Below are 24,125 nucleotides of genomic sequence, written 5' to 3'. Positions count from 1 at the left end.
TGGGTGAGGTGCTGTGCTGTGGGCAGGGCAGGGCAAGGACCCTGAGCTGGCTCCTGCACGGCTGTCCCTACCGGACATGCAGGGTGAAGCCTGCAGACCCCGGCACCACCACGCGTGGCACAAGGACCACCAACATGCACGTCGGGCCTGGCACTAAACCATCATGCACAGAGCAGGGCTGACCATCCCTGGGACTCCTCCATTTCTATTCCTTCCACTCAAAAGAATCCAACTCTCTTGACAATCAGTGAGTTTTTGTTTTGTGACCAATGCCAGTTGTGCCCAAAAATCATTTCATGCAGGCTCAGGGGAGGAGATGGTGCGGAGGATCAAACATGGGTTAATCTCGTGCAAGGTCAGAGCCAGAGCCTCACCCCTGAACCATCTCTCCACCCTGCTGCCATTCAGTTGGGACCATGAGGGTAAAAGAGAGAGTTCGGGGTTTGATACAAGATGAGATTTGTCTATCCCTTTGACTGTCATTGTCGCCGACACAATCTGAATGCAAGGAGGAGCAGGATCCCAGGAAAGATCCCGTTACCCTGAGAAGCATCCTCAGACACTCTCCCCTCAGCCATTGGCTCACCCAACTCTGCCCTATACTGTGTCTTTCCAATGTATCGCCCCAAACAAAGACACCAAAGTTTGCATCAAAGAGCACGAATACTCAGGCATTTATTGTCAAGTTTGGCTTCTGGGTTCATGAGAATAACAAATGCCTTTGGCCGAAGCTCAGGCTGAAGGAGACCATCCCCTTCCATGCCCGCACCAGGATAACCCCAGAGGAACAGAAACCAAGCAGGAACACGGTCCCCAGGGGAGCCAGGAGGGGGTCTGTGCATTAGACAAGACACGAAAGTGGACCTGAAACCCAGGGGACAGGGCGGTCAGGGGCTTCATCTCCTGTGAGTGTTGCAGGTCGCTGGGAACCAGTGGCCAAGAGAAGCTGCCACGGTAGCTCCATGGTAGTCAAAGTCATTCGAATGGATGCCACCCAGAGGGGTCAAGTCGAGGAGCCTGTAGGAGCAAGGAACGTGGCCTCATCCGCCCAGCGGGGCTAAGTTTTCACGGTCACACTCAAGAGCTGGACCACGACCTGGTTCTCTGACCCCGCTAGCTCTGCCTTCTTTCCACCAGAGAGCCAGTGCCAATGGCAGCTGAGGGATGCTTGGGTGACATGGCCGTCAGCATCGGCAGGTGGCTCAGGCCCACCTGGAGCACGTGCAGCGCCATCTGCAGGAGGTGAGCGGTGCTCAGCAGCTGCTGCCGGGGCATCTCCTCGGGGCAGGTTCCATCTGGTCTCCGAAAGGTGAGCACTGAGCATGGAGCCTTTCCTGAATTTGCGCAGAAGCCCCTCGAAAGCTCTCTTGACATTTCCGTAGCAGATCGCCAGCAGAAACACAGCCACCAAAGCCACGGCTACAGCGAAGTAAATGGCCAGCCTAGCAAACAGCAGCTCCACGTTCTTGGAGCCATAGTAGGTCAAAGGCACCGTTGTCATCATGTTGCCATGAGAGTGGGGCCATGGGGTGGCCGGGGGCTGGTCAGGAGGTTCCAGGGAGCTGGTGTGGCCCACGGGGCTCATTCCTGCATGATCGTGCAAATAGGCCATCGTCCCTGGCGTCCCAGGCAAAGATCCGTCGTAGAAGATTCTGGGTGGATGAGGGAGTCCTGTGTTACAGCCTCTTCTCAGGGTCTCTGGCAGACACCAGTTGATGCTAGCCACTGCCCCTCCTCTAATATACTTTGGGAGGAGACCCTCCCTGCCCCTCCCTGCCCCTCCCTGCACCTTCCCTGGTGTCCCCTGGCCCTCCTGGAGATTCTCCCTCTAAGCCAATCTCAGATGGGAAGCCTCGATGGAATTAAAAAAAAAAAATCCAATACAGGAAAAACACATATCGGCACTTATTCTATTTCCCAGGAAGGGGAATACAGTCCTGTGAACTGATGTTACGCTCTGCATCACTAATCATTGGGAGATGCTGATCAGAACAGCAACCGAGACATCATTTCCCGCCAGAGACTCCGCACATCCAAAAGAACAAGAACCAGATGCGCAGATGCAGGAAGAAAGGGACCCTCACTCATGCTGGTAGGAATGCCAATGGGCCTGCCTTCTTGGAAAACAATATGGGGATTGTTTTCCAAAGAAATAGTAGAAATGGAGATCTTGTGACCCAACAGTGACACCTATGGGAATATACCTGAGGGGTCAAAAACACACAGCAGAAACGCATTCTTCACTCCTATGTTCATTGCAGCACCAGTCACAATAGCCAGAATGTGGAAACATCCCAAGTACCCAAGAAGAGAGGACTGGACAAACAAACTATGGTACATCTACACAATGGAACACTACACAGTAATTGGGAAAAATAAAGTCATGAAATTTTGCTTATACATGGATGAACATGGAGATTATCACGCTGAGTGAAATGAGTCAGAGGGAAGGGGATAGACGTAGAAAGATTGCACTCATTTGGGGATAAAACACACACACACACACATTCGCATACATGGGCTGGAGCGATAGCACAGCAGGTAGGGCATTTGCCCTGCACGCGGCTCGACCTGGGTTCGATTCCCAGGATCCCATATGGTCCCCTGGGTACTGCCAGGAGTAATTCCTGAGAGCAGAGCCAGGAGTAACCCCTGTGCATCACCGGGTGTGACCCAAAAAGCAAAAAAAAAAAAAACACAGCCGGAGACGAATACCCAAAGACAGAAGGAGTGAGAGCCCAGGATTCGAGTCTCTGGTTGGAATCTTTCGAGAGTGCAGGTGGGGCAGACAGGTGAGGCGTGCAGTCAGGGCAGAGAAGGGACCACTGTGACCGTGATAGTGGGAAACGGTCACTCTGGACAAGAACTGGGTGCTGGAAGGAGGTAAAATTATATACAGGATAATCTTTCAGTACTTGTAGTGCAAAGCTACAGTGCCTAGGAGAGGCAGAGAGACAGACAAAGAGAGACAGACACAGAGACAGAGAGAGTGAAGTGTTGGGTGTTGGAACACTGCATGACTGAAACCCAGTAGTGAACAACTTTATAACTGTATCTGAAGGTGATTGTTTAAAATGCAAACAAAGCAACAAAACCAGAGCTCTTCAAACTATATGTTCATATGATTTGAAAATTCTATACGTGTGTACATAGTAGAGAAAAAGAACACACGAGTCTAGTTCAGAGTCTCAGGTGTAGGGTGATGGGGTGTAGCAGAGGCAAACGTGCCCATGACTATTACATGTACGACCCCGAGGTTATTTTCACTTGAGGGGGACCCAATCAGTAGCAGGTGTAGTCCTGGGGGTCCTGGGGTCCACTCAGCTCAGTGGCCTGGCATGACTGGATGGGACACTTGGTCTCAGTTCCCCAGATCCATGTGTGTATGATAGGGAAAGGCCAAGTCCCTCGTACCCCCAAACAACCATCCCCGAAAGAAACCATCAGCAGCATTTTCTGGTTTTGTTTGTTTGGGGCCCATAGCCGACAGTGCTCAGGGCTTCCTCCTTGCCCTGTGCTCAGGGTCATTCCTGGTAGGCTCCAGGATACCCCGTGGGGGGCCTTAGACGGAATCTCGTCTAAAAGTACATTGTTGGGCTGGGGTTTCTCCCATGGGACTGGAGCCAGCAGGGCAGTGCCAGGCTGTGTTTAGGGAGCCATGAAAGGGACAGAGCCCCAGCCCCAAGTACAGCAGTGAGACACAAACCCTCGTGACATCCTCCTCGCTCTCAATCTACATTTCTACCCATGAGGTGTTAGAATTTGCCTTTTCTTTCTTTTCTACCTCCAAATATCTGTGCCACCAGGAAAAAATCCCAGTGGTGCTTGGGGCTCAATCCTGGCAGTGCCCAGGGGCCATATGTGGTGCTGGGGATGGAGCCCAGGTCAGCCACACGGGAGATCAGCGCCTTCCCGCTGTGCGGTCTCTCTGGCCGAGTCCCCGTGTCCGCACACTCTCGGCAACACGCTGCAGGAGGGTCCTCCCAGGTCTTTAATTCAGCAGGACCCTGGCATCGACCCAACCAAGCACAACGCGACCAAAGCAGTGACTGGAGACTCGCACCCGGACGGCCCTGAACCCCGGGTGGCCACCCTCGGTGCAGAAACGAGGCCTGGGGAGTCACGGGGTCGGCACAGGTCCCGGGGCGGGACTAGGAGGGCGCGGTCAGCAGCAGGTGTTGGGAGTCTGGGGAGGGTCTGGGCCGGCACAGTCTCCCCGAGGATGACTCTGAGCTGCAGTGAGATGGAGTCACGGGGACGGGTCAGAGCCCAGAGCGTCTGGTCCCCGCCTCTTCCCCAGGGATCTGGGCAGGGACAGGCCTGCGCCCTCAGTCCTGTGTGGGGAAGCAGCTGCCCGGGGCTGGGCCAGGCTCTGCCCGTAGCCCCCGGGGCAGGACAGGCACAGAGTCACCAGGGGAGGCCTCAGGAAGGACACAGCAGGGGACAGAGTGTGTCTGGGCTGTGCTGCCAGTCCCGTGGGAGGGGCAGAGGCCACTCAGGTGCTCCTGTGCCCTCTGCTGGAACAGGTGTGGTTCCCTTTGCCAACCAAAGGCATTTTCCCTTTTGTTGTTCATCAGGGGATTTATTTACTCTGAGTTGGCTTCTCTGTTGTGGTTGGTGTAGGGGCTACATGTTGGGATGCTCTGGGGGGAATCCTGACTCAGGACTCAGGGCTTGCCCCTCAAAGTGTTCGGGGAACCCTGCATAATTGCTTTCTTTACTGACCCTCTAATTGAGTTATTTTTACCACACTTGGTTTTTGTTGTTGTTTTGTTTTGTTTTGTTTCGTTTTAGGATCACAGCAGTAGTGTTCTGGTTTTACTCTTGATCCTATACTCAGGGATCATTTCCGGCTGGGCTCAGGGTTCTGGGGATTGAACTTGGATCAGCTATGCCCAATGAAAATACCCTGCCCACTGTAGTACCACCCCAGCCACTTTAGATTCTTTGCACATAATTGTTTAAGCTGCTTCAATGACCGTTTATGTTTCATCCAACATCTCAGAGCATTTGCAGAGATTGTTCTCACCCTACCTCCACCCTATCCCCACCCCCGCCCTGTGCATGGTTCATGGTTACATTCCTTCTGTCCTTTTTGGTGACTCCTTGGATTTCTTAACTCTTTTTTTTTTTTTTTGCTTTTTGGGTCATACCCAGCAATGCACAGGGGTTATTCCTGGCTCATGCACTCAGGAATTACTCCTGGTGGTGCTCAGGGGACCATATGGGATGCTGGGATTCGAACCCCGGTCTGCCGCATGCAAGGCAAATGCCCCACCCGCTGTGCTGTCACTCCAGCCCCGGATTTCTTAACTATTTTTTTTTTTGCTTTTTGGGTCACACCTGGCAATGCACAGGGGTTACTCCTGGCTCTGCACTCAGGAATTACTCCTGGCAGTGCTCAGGGGACCATATGGGATGCTGGGGATCGAACCCGGGTCGGCCGCATGCAAGGCAAATGCCCTACCCGCTGTGCTATCGCTCCAACCCCAAGATTTCTTAACTCTTAAGGTACATATCATAGCATCTGTGTATTGATCTCCCTGGAAGTGTGCGGGTTTTGTTTCAGGGAAGAGATGGTTATTTGTGTCTGTTTATGACTTCCTTGGACTCCTTCTAGAGAGTTCCTCTCCACAATGGTATATTCCAGTTCAGTATGACTTACCCCTTGTGTCTATTTCCAAGACTGGCTTCCTGTGTGTTACACCAGTGTCAACACAACTAACATCAGTGAATCAATGACTAATAGGGTGATGCTGAAACATCTCAAGCCAGTCAGGCTTTGGCCCGTTCCTGATGGATCTTCACCGTCAAGATGAGTTAGGGAACCCCTTCAAAGTCCAACAGCTTGTAAGACTGCCCTGACTTCCATTCTAGGGGCTTTTCCATAGACTGCCTCCTGTCTGCATGGTCCGTTAAGGATGTGTGAATGAGGGGCTCCCCACATAGTCTCGAGCTCGCACAGTTTGGACACGGCGTATTTTTTTGTTTGGTTTTTCTTTTTTCTTTCTTTCTTTCTTTCTTTCTTTCTTTCTTTCTTTCTTTCTTTCTTTCTTTCTTTCTTTTTTTTTGCTTTTTGGGTCACACCTGGCTATGCACAAGGGTTACTCCTGGCTCTGCACTCAGGAATCACCCTGGTGGTGCTCAGGGGACCCTATGGGATGCTGGGAATTGAACCCGGGTCGGTCGCATGCAAGGCAAATGCCCTACCCGCTGTGCTATTGCTCCAGCCCCTGGACACAGCGTTTTGGATCTGTACTGCACAGTGCCACTGATTATAATCCACAACTGCTGTCAGTTACCTTTAAGCCCCTATTAAATCTTTGCAACCTCAGGCGACAGTGGTGTTAGCATTCCTAACAGCTTCCTCCTGAGACTCTGGCTCTTCGTACTCTACTTCTGGCCATGTCAATCTCCAGTAGGCACAAGGCAGCTGGGCTTCCAGCTCTCCTGGACCCCTAGAACGTACTAGAACACTAGTTGGGAAACTCCTCCTGGCTCAAGTGTCACAAACGCTCACTACTTACTTAAGGTTAAATTTTTATAATGCTTCGTTTCTGGGTTTTTTTGTTTTGTCTTGTTTATTTTTGAACCACACCCAGGGATACTCAGGGGTTTCTCCTGACCCTGCACGTGCTCAGGAATCACTCCTGGAGGGCTCAGGGGACTGTGTAAGATGGATGCTGGGATCGAACCCAGGTTGGCCACATGCAAGGCATGTTCTCTACCCGCTGAACTATCTTTCTGGCCCCTCTTCATTTCTGTTTTGCATGTGACCAATTTCCTGAGTTTTGAAGCAATGGTCTGAATCACCACTTTGTGCATTTGTCATAGTTTCTTGGCAAGAGGATCATAAAGTTCTTCAGCTCATCATTCTAGAAGTGGCAATAAAGAGCTGTTTGTTGAGGGGCCAGAGCTATAGTACAGCAGGTGAGGCATCTGCCTTGCACACAGTTGACCCAGGTTCAATCCCCAGCACAGCTATATGGTCCCCCGAGCACCATCAGGAGAGATCTCTGAGCACCGAGCCTGGAGTAAGCCCTGAGCACTGCTGACTGTGACCCAAAACCAATCAACCAACAAAATATAAGACCTGTTCAAACCTCCTTCTAGGGGAGAAGGCTGAGGACACCTAGCAGTTCCTGGGGGCCTATTATTCCTGGGTCTGTGTTGAGATTGACTCCTGTGACGCTCAGGGGACTCAATGGTGCCGGAGTTTCAAACCAGGGGCAGGCCACCCCAGCCACCTGTGAGGGAAACACACCCTCGCCTCTCCCTTTTCCCTTCCCTTCTCCTCATTGTCATTGCTGTTGTGATCATGGGGTGGTACTGGAGGTGGGGGTGAGACACAACATTTAGCTGTTGCAGAGAGGATTGAGCTACTCCCACAGTTGGCTGCCCAGGGCCATACCCTATTAGCTGGCACACTGGCACACGCGCCCCTGGGGCGTGGACCCCTTTCGTTGTGAAGGACAGGCACGCTCTGAGTCTTGTGCTTGCCACCTGACTGGTTATGCTGCTCATACATTCACTCAGTAGGGGTCGGGGGGCCACACCTCATGGCTATGGTGGTCACACGTTTTAGTTGAGATGCAGCTAGAGCTGCAGCCTGGAGTTGGGCCGCTCATACGCACAGAGGCTGGTGCTGCCGGAAGCTGCCGATGGTGCCAGGCTCAGAGCAGAGCTGCAGGACTCCGGAAGCACAGCCATTTGGATAAAATCAGCCATTCAGCAGCCGCAGCACGAAAGCTGTGGCATGGGAACCCAACACAAAGAAAGGACAAAAGAGCAACAGAAAAGAATTCCTCCCAGTTCATGCTCAATTCAATCAGCTTACTCCATGGCTGAATAAATAGCAATACTACATTTATTAAAAAAAAAAAAAGAAAAGAATTCCTCTCAATGTTTAACTGGACAGCCAGGGTGAGGGAACCAGCCCTCGCTGTGATTCCTTTAAGGAGTAGATGACCTTACACAAGTTTCTTAACTTCTTTGAGTTTTAATTTCCAGGACCTGAAAATGAGGGTCGTTGGGGGCTATGTCGAAGTCTGTCCTTAGGACCAAGTTGCCCAATGCAGAGAACAAGTAACAAATGAGTATTTGTTGAATTACTGATAGTGGATTGTAGAGTAATTTTGAAACGAACGGTATGCATCACTACAATGCTGTAGCATAGAGTCCACTCCATGCTTCGATTCTCAGCCACAAGATGACCTTGTAAGACACCTCTCCACATTTAAAGTACTTAATTCATGCTGATTAAAATGAGTCAGAAGGAGAAGGACAGACATAGAATATCTGCATTCATTTGTGGGATAAAAAAATAATATATATATGAAACTAATATCCAAGTCCAGAGAAAACAGGGGCTAGGAAGTCTGGCCAATGGTTGGGAGCTTGCCACAAGAGTGTCTGCGGGATAAAGGGCAGTTAGGATAGAAAAGGAACCAGTATGACAATAGGTGGGAATGGTCATTTTGGACAGGAACTAAGTGTTAAAGTACTTAATCCAGGGACAGGGGCTGGAGCTCAGAGTACTTCTCTCTGATAAAAGATAAGAACATAAAGTGCTTCCCTAACTCCAATAAACTTCCTGTTTACTTTCATCTCCGGTGTTGGAATATAGCTCTAAATACTACTGAACGGGGCGGCGGGAGAAATAGAGCGCCGCTGCCCAGTGCCTGGTGTGCCCCCTTTTTCTTTTTGTGTGTTTACACACTCCGGTACCCTGTCAAACTATCTAACCAATTTATTTATTAACAGCCACTCCAAAGTGAGTGAAATCAGGCATCTGTTTTCAGGGTTTTCTTCCCCTCCCCTTTTTTTTAAGCTTTGGGGCCACACCCAACGATGCTCAGCGGCAACTTCTGACTTTGCACTCAGGCGTCACTCCTGGCGGTGCTCCGGGGACCGTAAGAGATGCAGGGATGGACCCCCGGTCTGCAGCGTGCAAGGCAAAGCGTCGTGCCTGTAGGACAGGGGTAGGATGCTTAGCCATCTTTCCAGCCCCTGGCATATGGTTTAAACATTCTTCACGCATCCCGCGGTGTTCTGTGACTGACGACCCCCGGCCCAGCCCGCGGCCCCCAGACCGGGGTCATCCTCATCTGTACAATCCAAGGGGCAGGTTAGGAAAACGGAAAGGTGCAGGCTGAAGGTTTACCTGAGTTCCAAAAGCCACCACCCGCTTTTAATTTTAATTAATTAAGATTAATTAAAATTCTTTTAATTTCTCTCAGGCGGGGCCCAGCCTCGGTCACCCTAGAGGGGCAGCAGTGGGCGGGGCGCAGCCTCGGTCACCCTAGAGGGGCAGCAGTGGGCGGGGCCCAGCCTCAGTTAGCCACGTGTGCAGAAGTGGGCGGGGCCCGACCCCGGTCACCAACCTGGGCGGTAGTGGGCGGGTCTCAGCCTCCGCCACCCACGTGAGCAGCAGTGGGCGGGGCCCAACCTCGGTTAATCACGTGGTCGAAAGTGGGCGGGCCCTCCTTTGCGCTCCAAGCAGCGCCTCAGGTCTCCTCCCCGGAAACGAGCACGCAGCCCCGCCTCCGCCGGCGGAAAGGGGGCGTGGCTCACCGAGGACCCTATAGCCGCCCGAGCCGCCGCCTGAATGAAGCGCCTGCCGGCGGCCGCCCTGCGCCGCCCTCCGCTCAGGCAGCTCGGAAGTCGCTCTGTTTTGGGGTCCTGGCCGCCCTTCCACGTCTCCCGGAAGAAGCGCGGCGCCGCAGGAGCGGAGGCCGGTCGGTGCTGGCTTCCCTCGGGCCGGACCCTCTCCCGGGCGGCCGCGGGGCAGCCCCTGCAGGGTGGCCAGGTGAGGCGCCGGGCTGCGGGACCCCCGGCGTCGTGCTCTCGAGCCCCGCCCGCCCCCTCGGCCCGGTGCTGTGGGGTCGCTGCCCCGCCGGGAGAGGCGGTTGGGCAGCGAGCTGGGGGTTGGGGGGTGTGCTCGCCCTCCGAGGCCCGTCCCCGTGACTGACGACCCCCGGCCCGACCCCCGGCCCGACCCGCGGCCCCCGGACCCGGCCCGTCGGGGGCTTGTGCGAGCTGGACGTTGGCGTTTGAGCGCTGCAGGCGACGCGGCCGGCCGGGAGCAGCGAATGCGCTGGCCCCCCTGGTGCGCCCCTGGCACAGCGGCCCGGAACGGGGGGAGCCCTGGCGTCTGTTTTCGGGGTTTCCTCCTTGGCTCCGATCCGCTCTGGCACCTGCCGCCGCTCGGCGCGCTGCCCAGCCTCGCCCTCTCCGCGGTGATTGACGTCGCGACCCCCGGGGCCTGCAAGGAGCTGGAAGGGCGAGGTGCTTCTCTCTCGACGTTGTTGGGAGACTGAGAAGCGGGGAGACGAGGGCTGCTTACAGGTGGGTTTGGCTGGCCCATCAGATGGGAGCCTGCGCGTGGCCCTCCCCGCTCTGGGATCTGTCCAGACCTCCCCCCGCCCACCCCCCAACGTGAAACGATGGGTGACAAGGCCGCCGCCCTCCAGCAGCTGGCACTGGGACATGACTGCTTGCAGCAGAGTTTATGGGTGCCAGCCTGCCGGGTGCCCGGGGCAGGGAGTGCCCCAGAGCAAACGGGACGTGGCCTTTCCGCTCCACTCCCTTCCCTGCTGGACGCGGAGAGAAAAATAAGCTAAAAAATAAAAAAATCCTCAAGGGTCCTGACGGGAAAGATAGGGACCTGGGGAGGGTCGGACCCAACTTCAGAAGCTGTTTTCAGAACAGATGCCGTGCAGGTGGAGAACACGGACATGCATCCGGAAAGAAGCCCCCAGGCAGGCCGGAGGGAGAGTCTGAAGGGCCAAGAAACGGTGGTTGAGTGTTTTCGAGGAGGCGGGTGGGGTTGAGGCCATGCCCAGAGGTGCTCAGGGGCAGCTCCAGGCTCCGTGCTCAGGACTGACCCCGGCCTGTGCTTGGGACTATGTGGTGTGAGGGTGGGATCAGGCTTGTGGGCAGGAGAGTGCTGCAGTTTTACATTAACTATGAATCAGAAGGTTTTTTCAAACATTGGCACCTTAAAACAAACTTCTGGGCTGGAGCGATAGCACAGTGGGGAGGGCGTTTGCTTTGCACACAGCCGACCCAGGTTCGATTCCCAGCATCCCTTAAGGTCTCCTGAGCACCGCCAGGGGTGATTCCTGAGTGCAGAGCCAGGAGTAACCCCTGTGCATTGCCAGGTGTGATGACCCAAAAAGAAAAAAAAAAAAACTTCAGGAATCATTGTTACTAGTTGTGTAGTTGAGAATCTCGTTCTTGATTATTGGATACTTTTGGATGTTTTGCTACATTAATTTTTACTTCTTTCTGTTTGGGGGCCTCACTTGTCAGTGCTCAGGGCTTATACCTGGCTCCAAGCACAGAGGTCACTCCTGGTACTGCTTGGGGGACTATATATGGTGCCAGGATTTGAACCAGGGTCAGCCGTGGTCAAATTAAGTGCCTTAACCCACGCCCTATCTCTCTAGCCCTAAGTTTTGCACTTTGTTTACTTGGAATAATAATAGTGGTGGTTATAATTAGGGCAAAGCCAGTACTAAAATGAGGGCTTGCTGTGTATCAGTGTTTTGCCATCTTCATAGGCTGTCCAGTAGTGGGAGTATCCTTGCTTTCCTCATTTGTAGGGATTCTCGGTTTCAGGGGAGTGGGTAGCTCAAGGTTCCATGGCGAGGAAGGGCAGGGTTAGGGTTTCAGCCCAGGACGCTGCCTCCGTAGCCTTCACCACACAGTCTGTGGCATCACATTGATCCGTTTGTCCTTTTCACAGGGTCACAAGTAGGATTCTTCTAGGACCATCATGTCTTGGTTTGCTGACCTTGCAGGAAAGGCAGAAGATCTCTTGAACCGGGTGGACCAAGGGGCCGCAACAGCTCTTAGCAGGAAAGAGAACAGCAGCAGCACGAAATACAACAGAAACACGGACTATCCCGAGCATCACCAGCAGAGCACAAGTGAGACCTACCAGACTGGAACCAAAGCTTCCTACATTTCCGCGGCGGCAGATAATGTTAGAAATCAAAAAGCCACTCTCTTGGCCGGCACCGCCAACGTGAAAGCGCCTCGGACCTCCGCGGAGGCCTCCCCGACCGCCGAAAATGCGACTGTCCCTCGGCCTTCCTCCCAGTTTGTCCGAAGGAAAAAGTCAGAGCCAGATGATGAGCTGCTGTTTGATTTTCTTAATAGTTCCCAGAAGGAGCCTGCTGGGAGGGTAGAGATCAAGAAAGAGAAGGGCAAAGCACTTGCCCCGCTGAATTCCCAGGCAAGCGTCAATTCTGTGAACGCCAGTGGCACCGCTATCAAAACCACCGAAGAAAATTCTTCTCGGAGCGATAGCCGTGGTGGGTAATCGGCCTCCTTGGGGTTTTTGACTTGTGTTGTATTGTTGTTTAATTAATTTGGTTATGTTGTTGTTTTTGCAAAACCAGGGATCAAACCAGGTCCTCATACCTCCAGTGCACCATTGAGCTGTATCCCCACCCCATCGCTCTTGATTCATTCATTTCTACATTTTACTTATTTACTGGTGTTTTTTGTTTTTGTTTTTATCTTTTGGGCCACACCTGGCTGTGCTCAAGGTATGCTCTTGGCTCTGTGCTTAGGGGTCACTCCTGGCAGGCTCGGGACTGCATGGGATGCCGGGAATCAAACCCGGGCCAGTTCAATAATGTTAGAAGTCAAAAAGCAAACACCCTTCCCCGTTGTGCTGTCACTCTGGCCTTTCTTGTTACCTTTGGAATTAAGCCAACTGGATGTGTCCTTGAAGCCTAAAACATTCTGGTAGCGTTTCTCCTACTTGGTTAACAGTTCCACTGGTGTAAGAGCAGGCTCTTAAGTCTGTGCTGATTACAAGGCTGACAGCTTGGCGAAATACTGTCAGTCATTATCCAGCTCTGATGGGACCTTTGATGGTCTCTGGGACCATGGTACCCAGCCCAGCACTTAAGAAGTTGTTGGGACTGGAGTGATAGTATTACGGGTAAGGCACTTGTCTTGCACGTGGCTGAGCCCAGCTAGATCCCCAACACTTCAGATGGTCCCCTGAGCCTGTCAGCAGTGACCCCTGAGCACAGAGTCAGAAGTAAACCTTGAGCACAGCTGGGTGTGACCCGCCCCCCCCCAAAAAAAAAAAACCAAGGGGGAAAAAAAAAAGAAGTTACATAAACAGTTATGTCTCTGAGATAGCTTAAGGTGTAAGTCCAAATAGCATAAAGGTAGAAAATTTGAAATCTGAAAGAAATGAAAGCCTTTTGGATTCGGAACCATTTCATTTGAATTGTTGTCATTGGGATTATGAAAATGACGGGGCCATATTTGGTACAGAGTCTGGATTGTGAGGGTTTATTTTTTCTTTTGTCCTTCCCCCTTGTTGTTGTTGCTATGGCAATCCGGGCTTGCACACTTGTTTGTGGATCTAACACATGCCTTCCCGTGTGCTCTCTGGGCTTGCACACTCAGTTAACGGGGAGAACGCACGTCGTCCTGCTGCCTGGGTGGCGCCTGGTGATGTGTGTCTGGGAGGGGGCAGGGTGCCAGGGCTCGAATTTGTAGTCTCACTTCTTTCCTTTTTTTTTTTTTTTTTTTTTTTTGCTTTTTGGGTCACACCTGGCGATGCTCAGGGGTTACTCCTGGCTCTGCACTCAAGAATTACTCCTGGCGGTACTTGGGGGACCCGATGGGATGCCAGGGATTGAACCTGCAACAAGGCAAACGCCCTACCCGCTGTGCTATCGCTCCAGCCTGTAGTCTCACTTCTGCAAGCAAGTGCTCTCCCTCTCAGCCATATCCCAGACCCCCTGAGTGTTTCTTTTTCTTTTTCTTTTCTGCATCATCCCCCAGAAATAAAGCTGAGAAATTAAATTCTGATTCAAGCTACAGGGTGGACGGCATTGGCCTTGGTAGTGAAGAGCTAAGCATTCTGGCGGACAGATGTGGGACTGTGAGATTGCCCTCACTGTGTATCCACTCACCTGCAAAATGGGTCTAGCATGGTAGTGGGGCTAGTTCAGGTAACTGCCTAGCCTTTTAAAATAGTAAACATATGTGTTCTTTGCCCCCCTTGTTATTGTTGTTTCCCCCCTGGCTGTGGTCAGGGATGCCAGGGATCAGAGGGCAAGAGCTCTGCACATTCTACCATCTCCAGTCCCAACATGGCACATTCTTGCGGGAATTTCTTAGAAAGTTTTGTTTGTTTGTTTGTTTTTAATTCTGGGGATTGAACCCAGAGCCTCATACGTTCTATATCAGTGAGCCATGTTCCTGATTCCTGCCCCTCTGTTCTTCCTCTCTGGGGCGGGGAGGGGTGTGGGGGGTGTTTGGGCCACACTTATTGGTGCTCAGGGTTCACTCCTAAGTCTGTGCCGGGGATTGAACCTGGTTTGTCTCATGCAAGGCAGTACCTTACCTGCTGTACCATCTCTCTGGCCCCTGTGCCATGTTCTTAAGTGTCAGAACCGCAGGCTTACAGAATGTGCTCTTTCGTGTGAACTAACTAAATCCCCAGCCAGACTGTATTATATTTTATTTTATTTTATTTTATTTTATTTTATTTTTCTTTTTGGGTCACACCCAGCAATGCTTAGGGGTTACTCCTCGCTTTGCACTCAGGAATTGCTCCTGTCAGTGCTTGCGGGACCATATGGGATGCCGGGGATCGAACCCGGGTCAGCCGCGTGCAAGACAAACACCCTACCCGCTGTGCTATCGCTCCGGCCCCGATTATATTTTATTTTTAAAATAAAAGTTTTTTAATTTTTATTTTTGGAGTTTTGGGGTCACACCCAGCAGTGCTCAGGACTTACTTCTGGCTCTGCCCTTAGGGATCATTCCTGGTGGTCTTGGGGGACCGTATGGAGTGCCAGGGATTGAACCCGCATCAGCTACATGAGAGGCAAGTGTCCTACCGGCCGGCCCTCCAGTCTGTGTTTTAAAGGCAAAAGCATAAGTTATAGAGAAGAGCACTTGCCTTGTATAGGCGAGGTCCGGGGTTCAGTCCCCAGCTCTGCAGAATAACAGTAAAGAGAGAGCTGGAGTAACAGTTGGATAATTATATCTGTGTACTCATAAATGTTTAAGCCATGCTTTGATTAGTTAATGCAGGCATTCATTGAGAATATGCTGGGTGCCAAGATTCAAAAGGGGAAGGTTATTGTTAGTGGGCAAGATAGGTACCCAAACAGAGAGCTGTCTGCTGTCATTAGTAACTACTGTCATTGGGCCGTGAGCATATGGGAGCACAGGAAGAGGAGCCCGGTGCTTAAAGTATCAGGCCATGGACATAGCGAGGATCGTGAGTGAAATGAGTCCGAAGGAGAGGGACGAAGAATGATCATACTCAGTCGTGGGATTTTAAAAACATAGTATGAGACTGGGGATGGAGCGATAGCACAGCGGTTGGGCATTTCGCCTTTCATGCAGCCGACCCGTGTTCGATTCCTCCGTCCCTCTCGGAGAGCCCGGCAAGCTACTGAGAGTATCGAGCCTGCCCGGCAGAGCCTGGCAAGCTCCCCGTGGCGTATTGGATATGCCAAAAACAGTAACAACAGGTCTCACAATGAGAGAAGTTACTGGTGCCCACTTGAGCAAATCAATGAGCAACGGGATGACAGTGACAGTGACAGTATGAGACTGTTACCCAAGAACAGTAGAAATGAGGGACAGGAGGACTGGTCCGTGGTTGGGAGCTTACAAGTGGGTGTGGCGGAGCAGTTAGGACAGAGAAGGGACCACGGTGACAGTGATCAATGGAGATGGTCACTCTGGACAAGAACTGAGTGCTGAAAGGAGGTAAAGGGATACACATGGTGACCTGTCAGTAACATACTGCAGCCCACAATGCCCAAAAGGAGAGAGATTGCGAGAGACAGAGAGCAAGAGCAGAGATAAAGGCAGACGGGGGCTGTGGGGTGGAAGGAGGGGAACTGGGGACTTTGGGGTAGGAAGTGTATCCTGGTAAAGGACTGGTGTTGAAACATTGTATGATGGAAACCAATCATGAACAACTTTGTAACTATGTATCTTGAAGTGATTTAATTACCAAAAAAAAAAAAAGGAGTCAGTGGCGAATTTAGTTAGGGTCTGTAGTTTGAGCTGGTCTATAAAAATGAATCCTTGTCCAGGAACTAAGAAGGGTTGGGGACAACAGCCCATGCAAATTCTTTTCTTTTTTTTTAAATTTAACTTTTTGGTCACATCCAGTGGTGCTCAAGGGTCATCCTGACTCTGCTCACGAATTGCTCCTGGTGGTGCTCAGGAGGGGAACTTAAAGGATTCTGAGGATCAAACCCAGGTCGGGCGCATGCAAGACAAGCGCCTTCCCCACGGGACTATCTCTCCAGTCCTCCATGCAAAATCTTGAAAACTTTGGTGAGGTAGAGAATGACTCTGAAAGTCCTGGATGGCAGTGAAGAAAATTAAGCCAGCAGAGACAGTTGTGAGTTGCGGGGAAGCCTCTCGTCCGCCACTGTTTGGTTACTTAAACCAGTTATTCCTGTAAACCGTCGTTTCTCCAGGAAGTGGTTCCTGGGCAGCCTGCTTTAAACTTACTTAAGTGATTAGTCAAAAATTAATTAACTGGGTCTTTCCAAGGCCTCCACAGTCGTATTTTCTGAGGAAGGAGCCAGAGAATCTGACTTGTTTTTTTCTCCAGCTCAGTAAAAGTTCGAAGTGCCTTAGTAAGCTCGGAGAACATGAGTGACATCAGAGGTTTAAGTTTCAGTGTAACGGTTATGTTAGTTCTGTAAAATGAATGGGGAAATATTCTATTCTTTTGTCATATCAAATATGGCTGAGCTTTTTATTCCAGATATTTTCTAGAACTCAGTGTTAAAATTATCACACCCTAGCACATTCTTTCGGGGCGAGTAGGGATTGGGATTATACCCAGTGGCACCCTTTGTCCATGTCTTTGCCTGTATAGTTAGCTTTACCTCATGTTTTTAAAAAACACTATTTTTTTTTTCTTTTTGTGTCACACCCAGCGATGCACAGGGGTTACTCCTGGCTCTACACTCAGGAATTACTCCTGGCGGTGCTCGGGGGGACCCTGTGGGATGCTGGGAATCAAATCAAGGTTAGCCGTGTGCAAGGCAAATGCCCTCCCCGCTGTGCTATTGCTCCAGCCCCCAAAACCACAATTTTTTGAGGGGAATTTGGCTCCCACTAGCTGTGCTCAGGGCAGAATCCTGACTCTGTGCTCAGGGATCTCCTGGGGGTGCTCGGGGAACCGTTTGTTGTGATCCCCAGGTCAGCCTGGGTGTGCCAGGCAGGCGCCTCTCTCCCTGTACCATCTCCCTGGCATCCAACACAGTTACCTTTAGCACTGTAGCACTGTCGTCCTGTTGTTCCATCAATTTGCTCAAGCAGGAACCATAATGTCTCCATTGTGGACTGGAGCGATAGCACATCGGGTAGGGCATTTGCCTTGCACGTGGCCGACCTGGGTTGATTCCTCCATCCCTCGCAGAGAGCCCAGCAAGCTACTGAGAGTATCCCGCCCTCATGGCAGAGCCTGGCAAGCTACCCGTGGTGTATTCGATATGCCGAAAACAGTAACAAGTTTCACAACAAGTCTCACAGTTGTTTTTAGGAGTAAATAAGCAGTCTATTTTTAAAACAAAATGAATCTGGATTCATTCGTCTGTCTCTCTGGGTAAGGCATTTGGATTCCAGTCGGTGTGTGAAAACTTGCTCCCCTTTGTTATCACTCTCCCTAGTTAAGCCCACGGCTGCTCTTTGTGCTTTCCTGCTACAGGTTGGCCATGTTAAGGCTTCTCTGTTTGGAGCTGGAGCGATAGCACCGCGGGCAGGGCATTTGCCTTGCACATGGCCAATCCATGTTCGATTCCCAGCATCCCATATGGTCCCCTGAGCACCGCCAGGGGTGATTCCTGAGTGCAGAGCAGAGCCAGGAGTAACCCCTGTGCATCACCGGGTATGACCCAAAAAAAGCAAAAAAAAAGACTTGTCTCTGTTTTTCAAAGACGGTTCCAAGAAAAGGAAGTCCAGTGCTCAGGAGTCACTCCTAGGGGTGCTTGGGGACCGTGACGTGGCCAGGGGCTGAGCCTCCTGTGTGCAAAGGCTGTGCACGAGTCCCCCCTAGTGTAAAGCTTGGCTGCGCCCAGCAGCACCAGTGCAGCGCGGGGACTGGGCCTGGGAACCGCACACAGGCCTTCTGCGTGCGAAGTGCTTGCTCCTGTTCTGTTCTCTGAGTCAGCTCTTCTGTCTTCAGAATGCTTAAGATAAATTTTTTGATTTATTTTTGGGGAGGAATGGCTTGGGCCACACTTGGCAGTACACGGGGCTTTTGCTGTTCCTTCGCTCAGGAGTGACCCCTGGTAGCACTGGGACAAGGTGTGGTACCGGGCATTCGGTCCAGGGCGGCAGCTGATGTGTCTGCATGCAGGACAGGTAGCCTCCCTCCCGTGCTGCTTCCAGCCCCCCCCCCCCCCCCGCCACCACCCCGAAACCTCTCTTTAGTCTGTACCCACCGCTTAAACTCACTCTGATTTTCTCTTTCCTAGAATTCTTTTGTTGTATCCTTTACGCTGGACTAGAGCGATAGCACAGTGGGTAGGGCATTTGCCTTGGACGCAGCCGACCTGGGTTTGAGAGAGCCCAGAAGGCTACCAAGAGTATCCCGCCCGCACGGCAGAGCCTGGCAGACTACCCGTGGCGTATTCAATATGCCAAAAACAGTAACAACAAGTCTCACAGTAGAGATGTTACTGGTGCCCACTCAAGCAAATCGATGAACATCAGGACAACGGTGCTACAGTGCTACCCTTTATACTTTTATTCAGAATGTCCAAGCAGGATATTTAGGACAGCCTTGGCCATCTCATATGCTAAGGACCTTTAGAGGTCTTGGTATCCGTAATGGGTCCCAGGCTCCACGTACATAGTGGAAATTTAAACAGGTGGCAGAATATGTAAGAATTGAAGCCTACGTTTTATTTTAGCTCTCGCACCACACAAGTAAAGGCTGTGTACTGAAGGAAATCAGTGTATGTCTGATGAGACTTCCTCTGACATGAAGATGTATTCCTGTTCTTTTTCTTTTTTTTTTTTTTTGAAACAGAAGCTTCTAATACAGATTCTGACCATGAAAGCCAAGAGGATTCCGCAAAGCAAAATGAGTCATCCACTACAGCCTGCACAGACCCCAGCCCAGTACCAAATGACGATGGCAAATCACACGAACTGTCGAACCTGCGGCTGGAGAATCAGCTACTGCGGAACGAAGTTCAGTCTTTGAATCAAGAAATGGCCTCCTTACTTCAAAGATCCAAGGAAACTCAAGAAGGTAGGACCTCATTGGAATTATCCAGGATTGGGGATTTTTTTGTTAAAAAAAAAATTAAAGGGGCCGGAGCTATAGCACAGCGGGTAGGGCATTTGCCTTGCACGCGGCCAACCTGGGTTCGATTCCCAGCATCCCATATGGTCCCCCAGCACCGCCAGGAATAATTCCTGAGTGCAGAGCCAGGAATAACCCCTGTGCATTGCTGGGTGTGACCCGAAAGCAAAAATAAATAAATAAATGAAATAAAATAAAAAGTTAAAATGTGAGAGTTGTGGAATAGTGTTTTCGTAGCATAAACAGGCTCCAGACTTGGCAGTAGGACCACAGGCCCGCCAAACCCAGAACCCAGCATCGGTTGGTTTGGTCATTTTCCCAGAGCCAGGACATTTAAGGCCCTTGAAGAGCAGACCACTGACAGCTTACGACCTGTTCCAGTTGATTGTTCTGTCCTGAACCAGCAGGTTCAGACCTGTTCAGGAACCACCAGTGGGATCAGACGGAGTCGTGGGCCCTGGTACAGAGGTCACGTTGTCGCCCTGCTTGGGGCCGTCATGTGAACATGGGGGTCAGTTTGAGTAGTGCTCTTGAGCGCGGCACATAGGCCGCCCTAGAGGAGCCTCTGTTCTTCAGAAGTAGGTTGTTAAAAATAGAGAATTCCCCAAGTCTAACGAGAAAGCAAAGGAGGACTTTCCGCCTGGGCCCCAGGGGGAGATCAGAAAGGACCGTGGGGACAGGCAGGAAAGTCTGACCGAGCAGTCGGTGGAGGACCCAAGAGTGCCTGCTGACTTGAGAAAAGACCTCGGGCGGGACAGCTGGTACGGGGCTGAGGTCCTTGCCTGGGTGCTGCTGACCCGTGTCTCATCCCTGGCTCTGGGTATGGTCTCCTGGGCACACAGCCAGGGCAGGCGCTGAGTCCGGCTGAGGGGTTCAGTCCCCCCCTGGCCAAGAAAAAGCTTCACTCTGCCCAGACTGCGGCAGACACAGAGCTTTTCTGAGACAGAGGAAAGTTGCTTCAGTATTATTTCGGGGCCACACCCAGTGGTGCTCGGGGCCTACTGCCTGCTCTTTGCTTAGGGGTCACTCCTGGTGGGGCTTGGGGAACCTGTGGGGTGCCGGGGATCGCACCTGCTTGGCTGCGTGCAAGGCAAGCACCCTACCTGGTGTGCTGTGGCACCAGGCCCTCAAGGTCCCTGTTTTGCTAGCAAATTTTAACTGTAGATGACATATGTAGGAAGGAATGTAAATCTGCAGTTCATTGCCCTTTTTTTTTTGCACCTGTGTTGAAAAGTGACATCTTTTGGCCATGGTAATTAGAAGAAATGGGCTTGGCTTTTTCCTGTGTTTATCATTGGGTTTTGATTTTGATTGTCTTAGTCTTCTGGGGGTAGAGATACATTTTCGTCTTCGATGTGGATTATAGTATCCTAATTATCTAGTGCAGGGCCAGAACTATAGCACAGCGGCTAGGGCTCTTGCCTTGCACACAGCTGACTCAGGTTCGATACCCAGCATCCGTATTGTCCCCTGAGCCTGCCAGGAGTAATTAGTGAGTGTCGAGCCAGAAGTAACCCCTGAGTATGCCAGGTGTGATCCAAAAGCAAAAGCACACACACAAATTATGTATCAGATTTCCACAAACCTACTAATCAGCTTGTGAACTCTTAGAAGTTTTGATTTCCCAAAATTTTATACCTCCAGTGTGGGGAAAAAAGAAACATTTGGCAGAGCAACTGTCTTCGTGTCCCTCCCCAGCGAGTTAGTGACTTGAGAAATGGACACTCTCTTTGGAACAGCCACCGCCCACCAAGAAAAAGAACATAGTTGTGAACTCTTAACTTTGGAAATAAGCACTAAAGGGACTAAGAGGTGTCTGTGCGCTCTGAGAAAGCTGTGCTTTACTTACAGAGACACTGTGTTGTTGTTGTTGTTGTTGTTGTTTTAAGAATTAAACAGAGCAAGAGCGAGAGTGGAGAAGTGGAATGATGACCATTCCAAGAGTGACCGCGTGACCCGGGAGCTGCGCGCGCAGGTGGATGACCTGACGGAAGCGGTGGCCGCCAAGGACTCCCAGCTGGCCGTGCTGAAGGTGCGGCTGCAGGAGGCCGACCAGCTGCTGAAGACTCGCACCGAGGCCCTGGAAGCCCTGCAGAGCGAAAAGTCACGGTAGCTGATTCTCCTCCGGCCCCGGGGAGCCAGGACGCGTCTCCTCCACTGTCCGAGCCCTGGCACTGCACGCTCCCCCCCAGGAAACCTTAGCTTTCGGCAGCTTACCGGAGGGAACGCTTAGCTCTGGGGAATGCTAGGGAGGTTTACTTTCTCGTTTGTTTGCTTGTTTGGGGGCCACACCCAGCGACGCTCGGGGATCACCCCTGACTGTGCACTCAGGAATCACTCCTGGAGGTGCACACGGGACCATACAAGACACTCGGATTAGACCTGGGTCACAAAGGCAAGTGCCCTGGCCACTGTACTATTGCTCTGCCCCCTCCCCCAAAATTCTGAATTTTAGAAGAACTGAAGAGTATGGTGTTTCTCATGATATATGATGTGTGGTTCTATTCTGATACTAAAAATATAGCTTAAATTCCATTAAAAGGGGAAAAGGTTTCTTTAAGAATATTTCAGTCCAGGGGGCTGGAGTGATAGCACAGCAGGTAAGGGCATTTGCCTTGCACGCAGCCGACCTGGGTTCGAATCCCAGCATCCCATATGGTCCCCTGAGCACCACCAGGGGTAGGTAATTTCTGAGTGCAGAGCCAGGAGTGACCCCTGTGTATCGCCGGGTGTGACCCAAGAAGCAAAAAAAAAGAATATTTTAGTCCAACCATCTTTTGTTTTGTTTTGTTTTTGTTTTGGGGCCACACCCAGCAGCGCTTAGGACTTCCTCTTGGCTCTGTGCTCAGGGTCAGCTGCCCCCAACCATCTTTTTTCTTTGGTTTTGAGGCTGTACCTGACAATGTTCAGAGGTTACTCCTGGCTCTGCACTCAGGAATCATTTCTGACAGTGCTCCGGGGACCATATTGCATGTTGGGGGTCAAACCTAGATGGGCTTCGGGCAAAGTAAGCACGCAGGGCCATCTACTCACTGTACTATGTCTCCAGCGGCCCCCCCCCCCCCAACACACACACACACACACCATCTATTTTATACTCACAGGCCAAGTCTCTAAAAAATTACTCTCACTGCTGCTTGTCTGTTGTGGAAATGAGGCATTTCAAACAATCTTCTCTTTCAGGATAATTCAGGATCACAGCGAAGGGAGTAGCCTGCAGAATCAAGCCCTGCAGACTCTTCAGGAGAGACTCCACGAAGCAGATGCCACGCTGAAGAGAGAGCAGGAGAGCTATAAACAGATGCAGGTCAGTCGGGGCAGGGCTTCGTGCCACTACCTGACCTGTTCCACTCTTCAGCAGCGCATCTCCCACAGTTCTGGGTCTGTGAGACCATGCATTTGAATAGTTCGCTTGATTCCCGCCAAAATAATTCCATTGCATATATGAAAATAGAGTTAAAATATCTAAAGTACATTTTTCCAGGGCTGGAGCGATAGCACAGCGGGGAGGGCGTTTGCCTTGCATGCGGCCGACCCGTGTTCGATCCCCAGCATCCCATAGGGTCCCCTGAGCACCACCAGGGGTAATTCCTGACTGCAGAGCCAGGAGTAACACTTGTGCATTGCCAGCTGTGACCCCAAAAGCAAAAAAAAAAGTACATCTTTTCTTTTTTGGGGGGTCCATACCCTGCTGTGCTTAGGATTCGCTCCTGATTCTGCACTCAGGAATCACTCCTGGCAGTGCTGGGGGGACCATATGGGATGCTGGGGATCGAAGACGGGTCGGCCGCATGCAAGGCAAATGCTCTACATTGCTCCAGCCTCCTGACATCTTGTACAGCCAACACTATGTTTGTGCATCTTATTTATTCTTTTTAAGTTTTGTCTGATTCTTTTTGTTGTTGTTGTTGTTGTTGTTTTTGTTAGTTTGGGGGCCATACCCAGTAATGCTCAGGGCTTGCTCGTGACTCTGCACTCAGGAATGACTCCTGGTGCTTCTCGGGAAGGACCACATGGGATGCTGGCAATTGAACCCGGGTCAGCCACACACAAAGCAAGCACCTTACCTGTTCTGCTATATCTTTCTTACCACAGTTTTATCTGATTCTAGTTTAGTTTTTTAATTTCTTTGGGAGAAAATGTTATTTTGGGGATCACACACAGCAGTATTCAGGGCTATTCCTAAATAGCTCTGTCTCAAAAAACATACTTACGTGCATTATTATGGTAGCCCCAAACTGGATATAAATGTGCTTGTCTAACATCACTGACTGGATAAGCAAAACATGGCTTTATCCATATAAAGGAGGTATCATTCAACAAGAAGAAAAAGTGAACTATCGATTCATACTGAGGGATGGAGCAGCCTTTAAGATTCTTTGCCAAGAACAAAAAGGCACACACACAATACTCGTGTTTATGTAAGATGTCCAGCACATGCAGATCCATGGGGAAGGTAGATGAGTGGTTGTTAGGGCTGGCAGGGAAGAAGGAACGGGTAGAGGATTTCTTTGGGGGGTAAAAATGTTCTGAAATAAAACTAGCAGTAATGATCACACAATTCTGAATATTTAAAAATCCCACTGGATCCAACACCTCAAAAGGGCTGGGGGTGTGACTCAAGAAGGTCCAAGAGCACACGAGCCCTGGGGTGATCCACACTGCACATGGCCGCTGGCTGTGAGCCCGTCTCCTGCCTTCTGGCATCTCTGGGTGTGGGCCTGACCCGGGAGCACCACCAGAAATGGCTCCCGAAACTGCATCTAGAGTGGAGGGGGTTGGGCCACAC

General features: G+C 51.3%; 1 protein-coding gene across 2 annotated transcripts in view; it reads left to right on the top strand.

Annotated features, from left to right (window-relative positions):
* The first annotated feature begins 9,652 nt into the window (after positions 1-9,652).
* GOLGA5 (golgin A5) overlaps positions 9,653-24,125 on the top strand; it is a 36,640-nt gene continuing 22,167 nt past the window's right edge. Inside the window, exons 1-5 of one of the 2 annotated variants that reach the window (XM_055132964.1) lie at positions 9,653-9,808; positions 11,750-12,320; positions 19,058-19,282; positions 21,226-21,445; positions 22,520-22,643. In XM_055132964.1, coding sequence (XP_054988939.1) covers positions 11,780-12,320; positions 19,058-19,282; positions 21,226-21,445; positions 22,520-22,643 — 1,110 coding nt within the window. In that variant the 5' untranslated portion in view covers positions 9,653-9,808; positions 11,750-11,779. Of the gene's footprint in view, positions 10,348-11,749; positions 12,321-19,057; positions 19,283-21,225; positions 21,446-22,519; positions 22,644-24,125 lie in introns of both variants that reach the window. The other variant, XM_055132963.1, reaches the window with a different exon arrangement.

The sequence above is a fragment of the Sorex araneus genome, chromosome 3 (assembly GCF_027595985.1).
Source record: "Sorex araneus isolate mSorAra2 chromosome 3, mSorAra2.pri, whole genome shotgun sequence".
In the NCBI taxonomy this organism is placed as follows: domain Eukaryota; kingdom Metazoa; phylum Chordata; class Mammalia; order Eulipotyphla; family Soricidae; genus Sorex; species Sorex araneus.
This window is presented reverse-complemented; position numbering and strand designations above follow the sequence as displayed.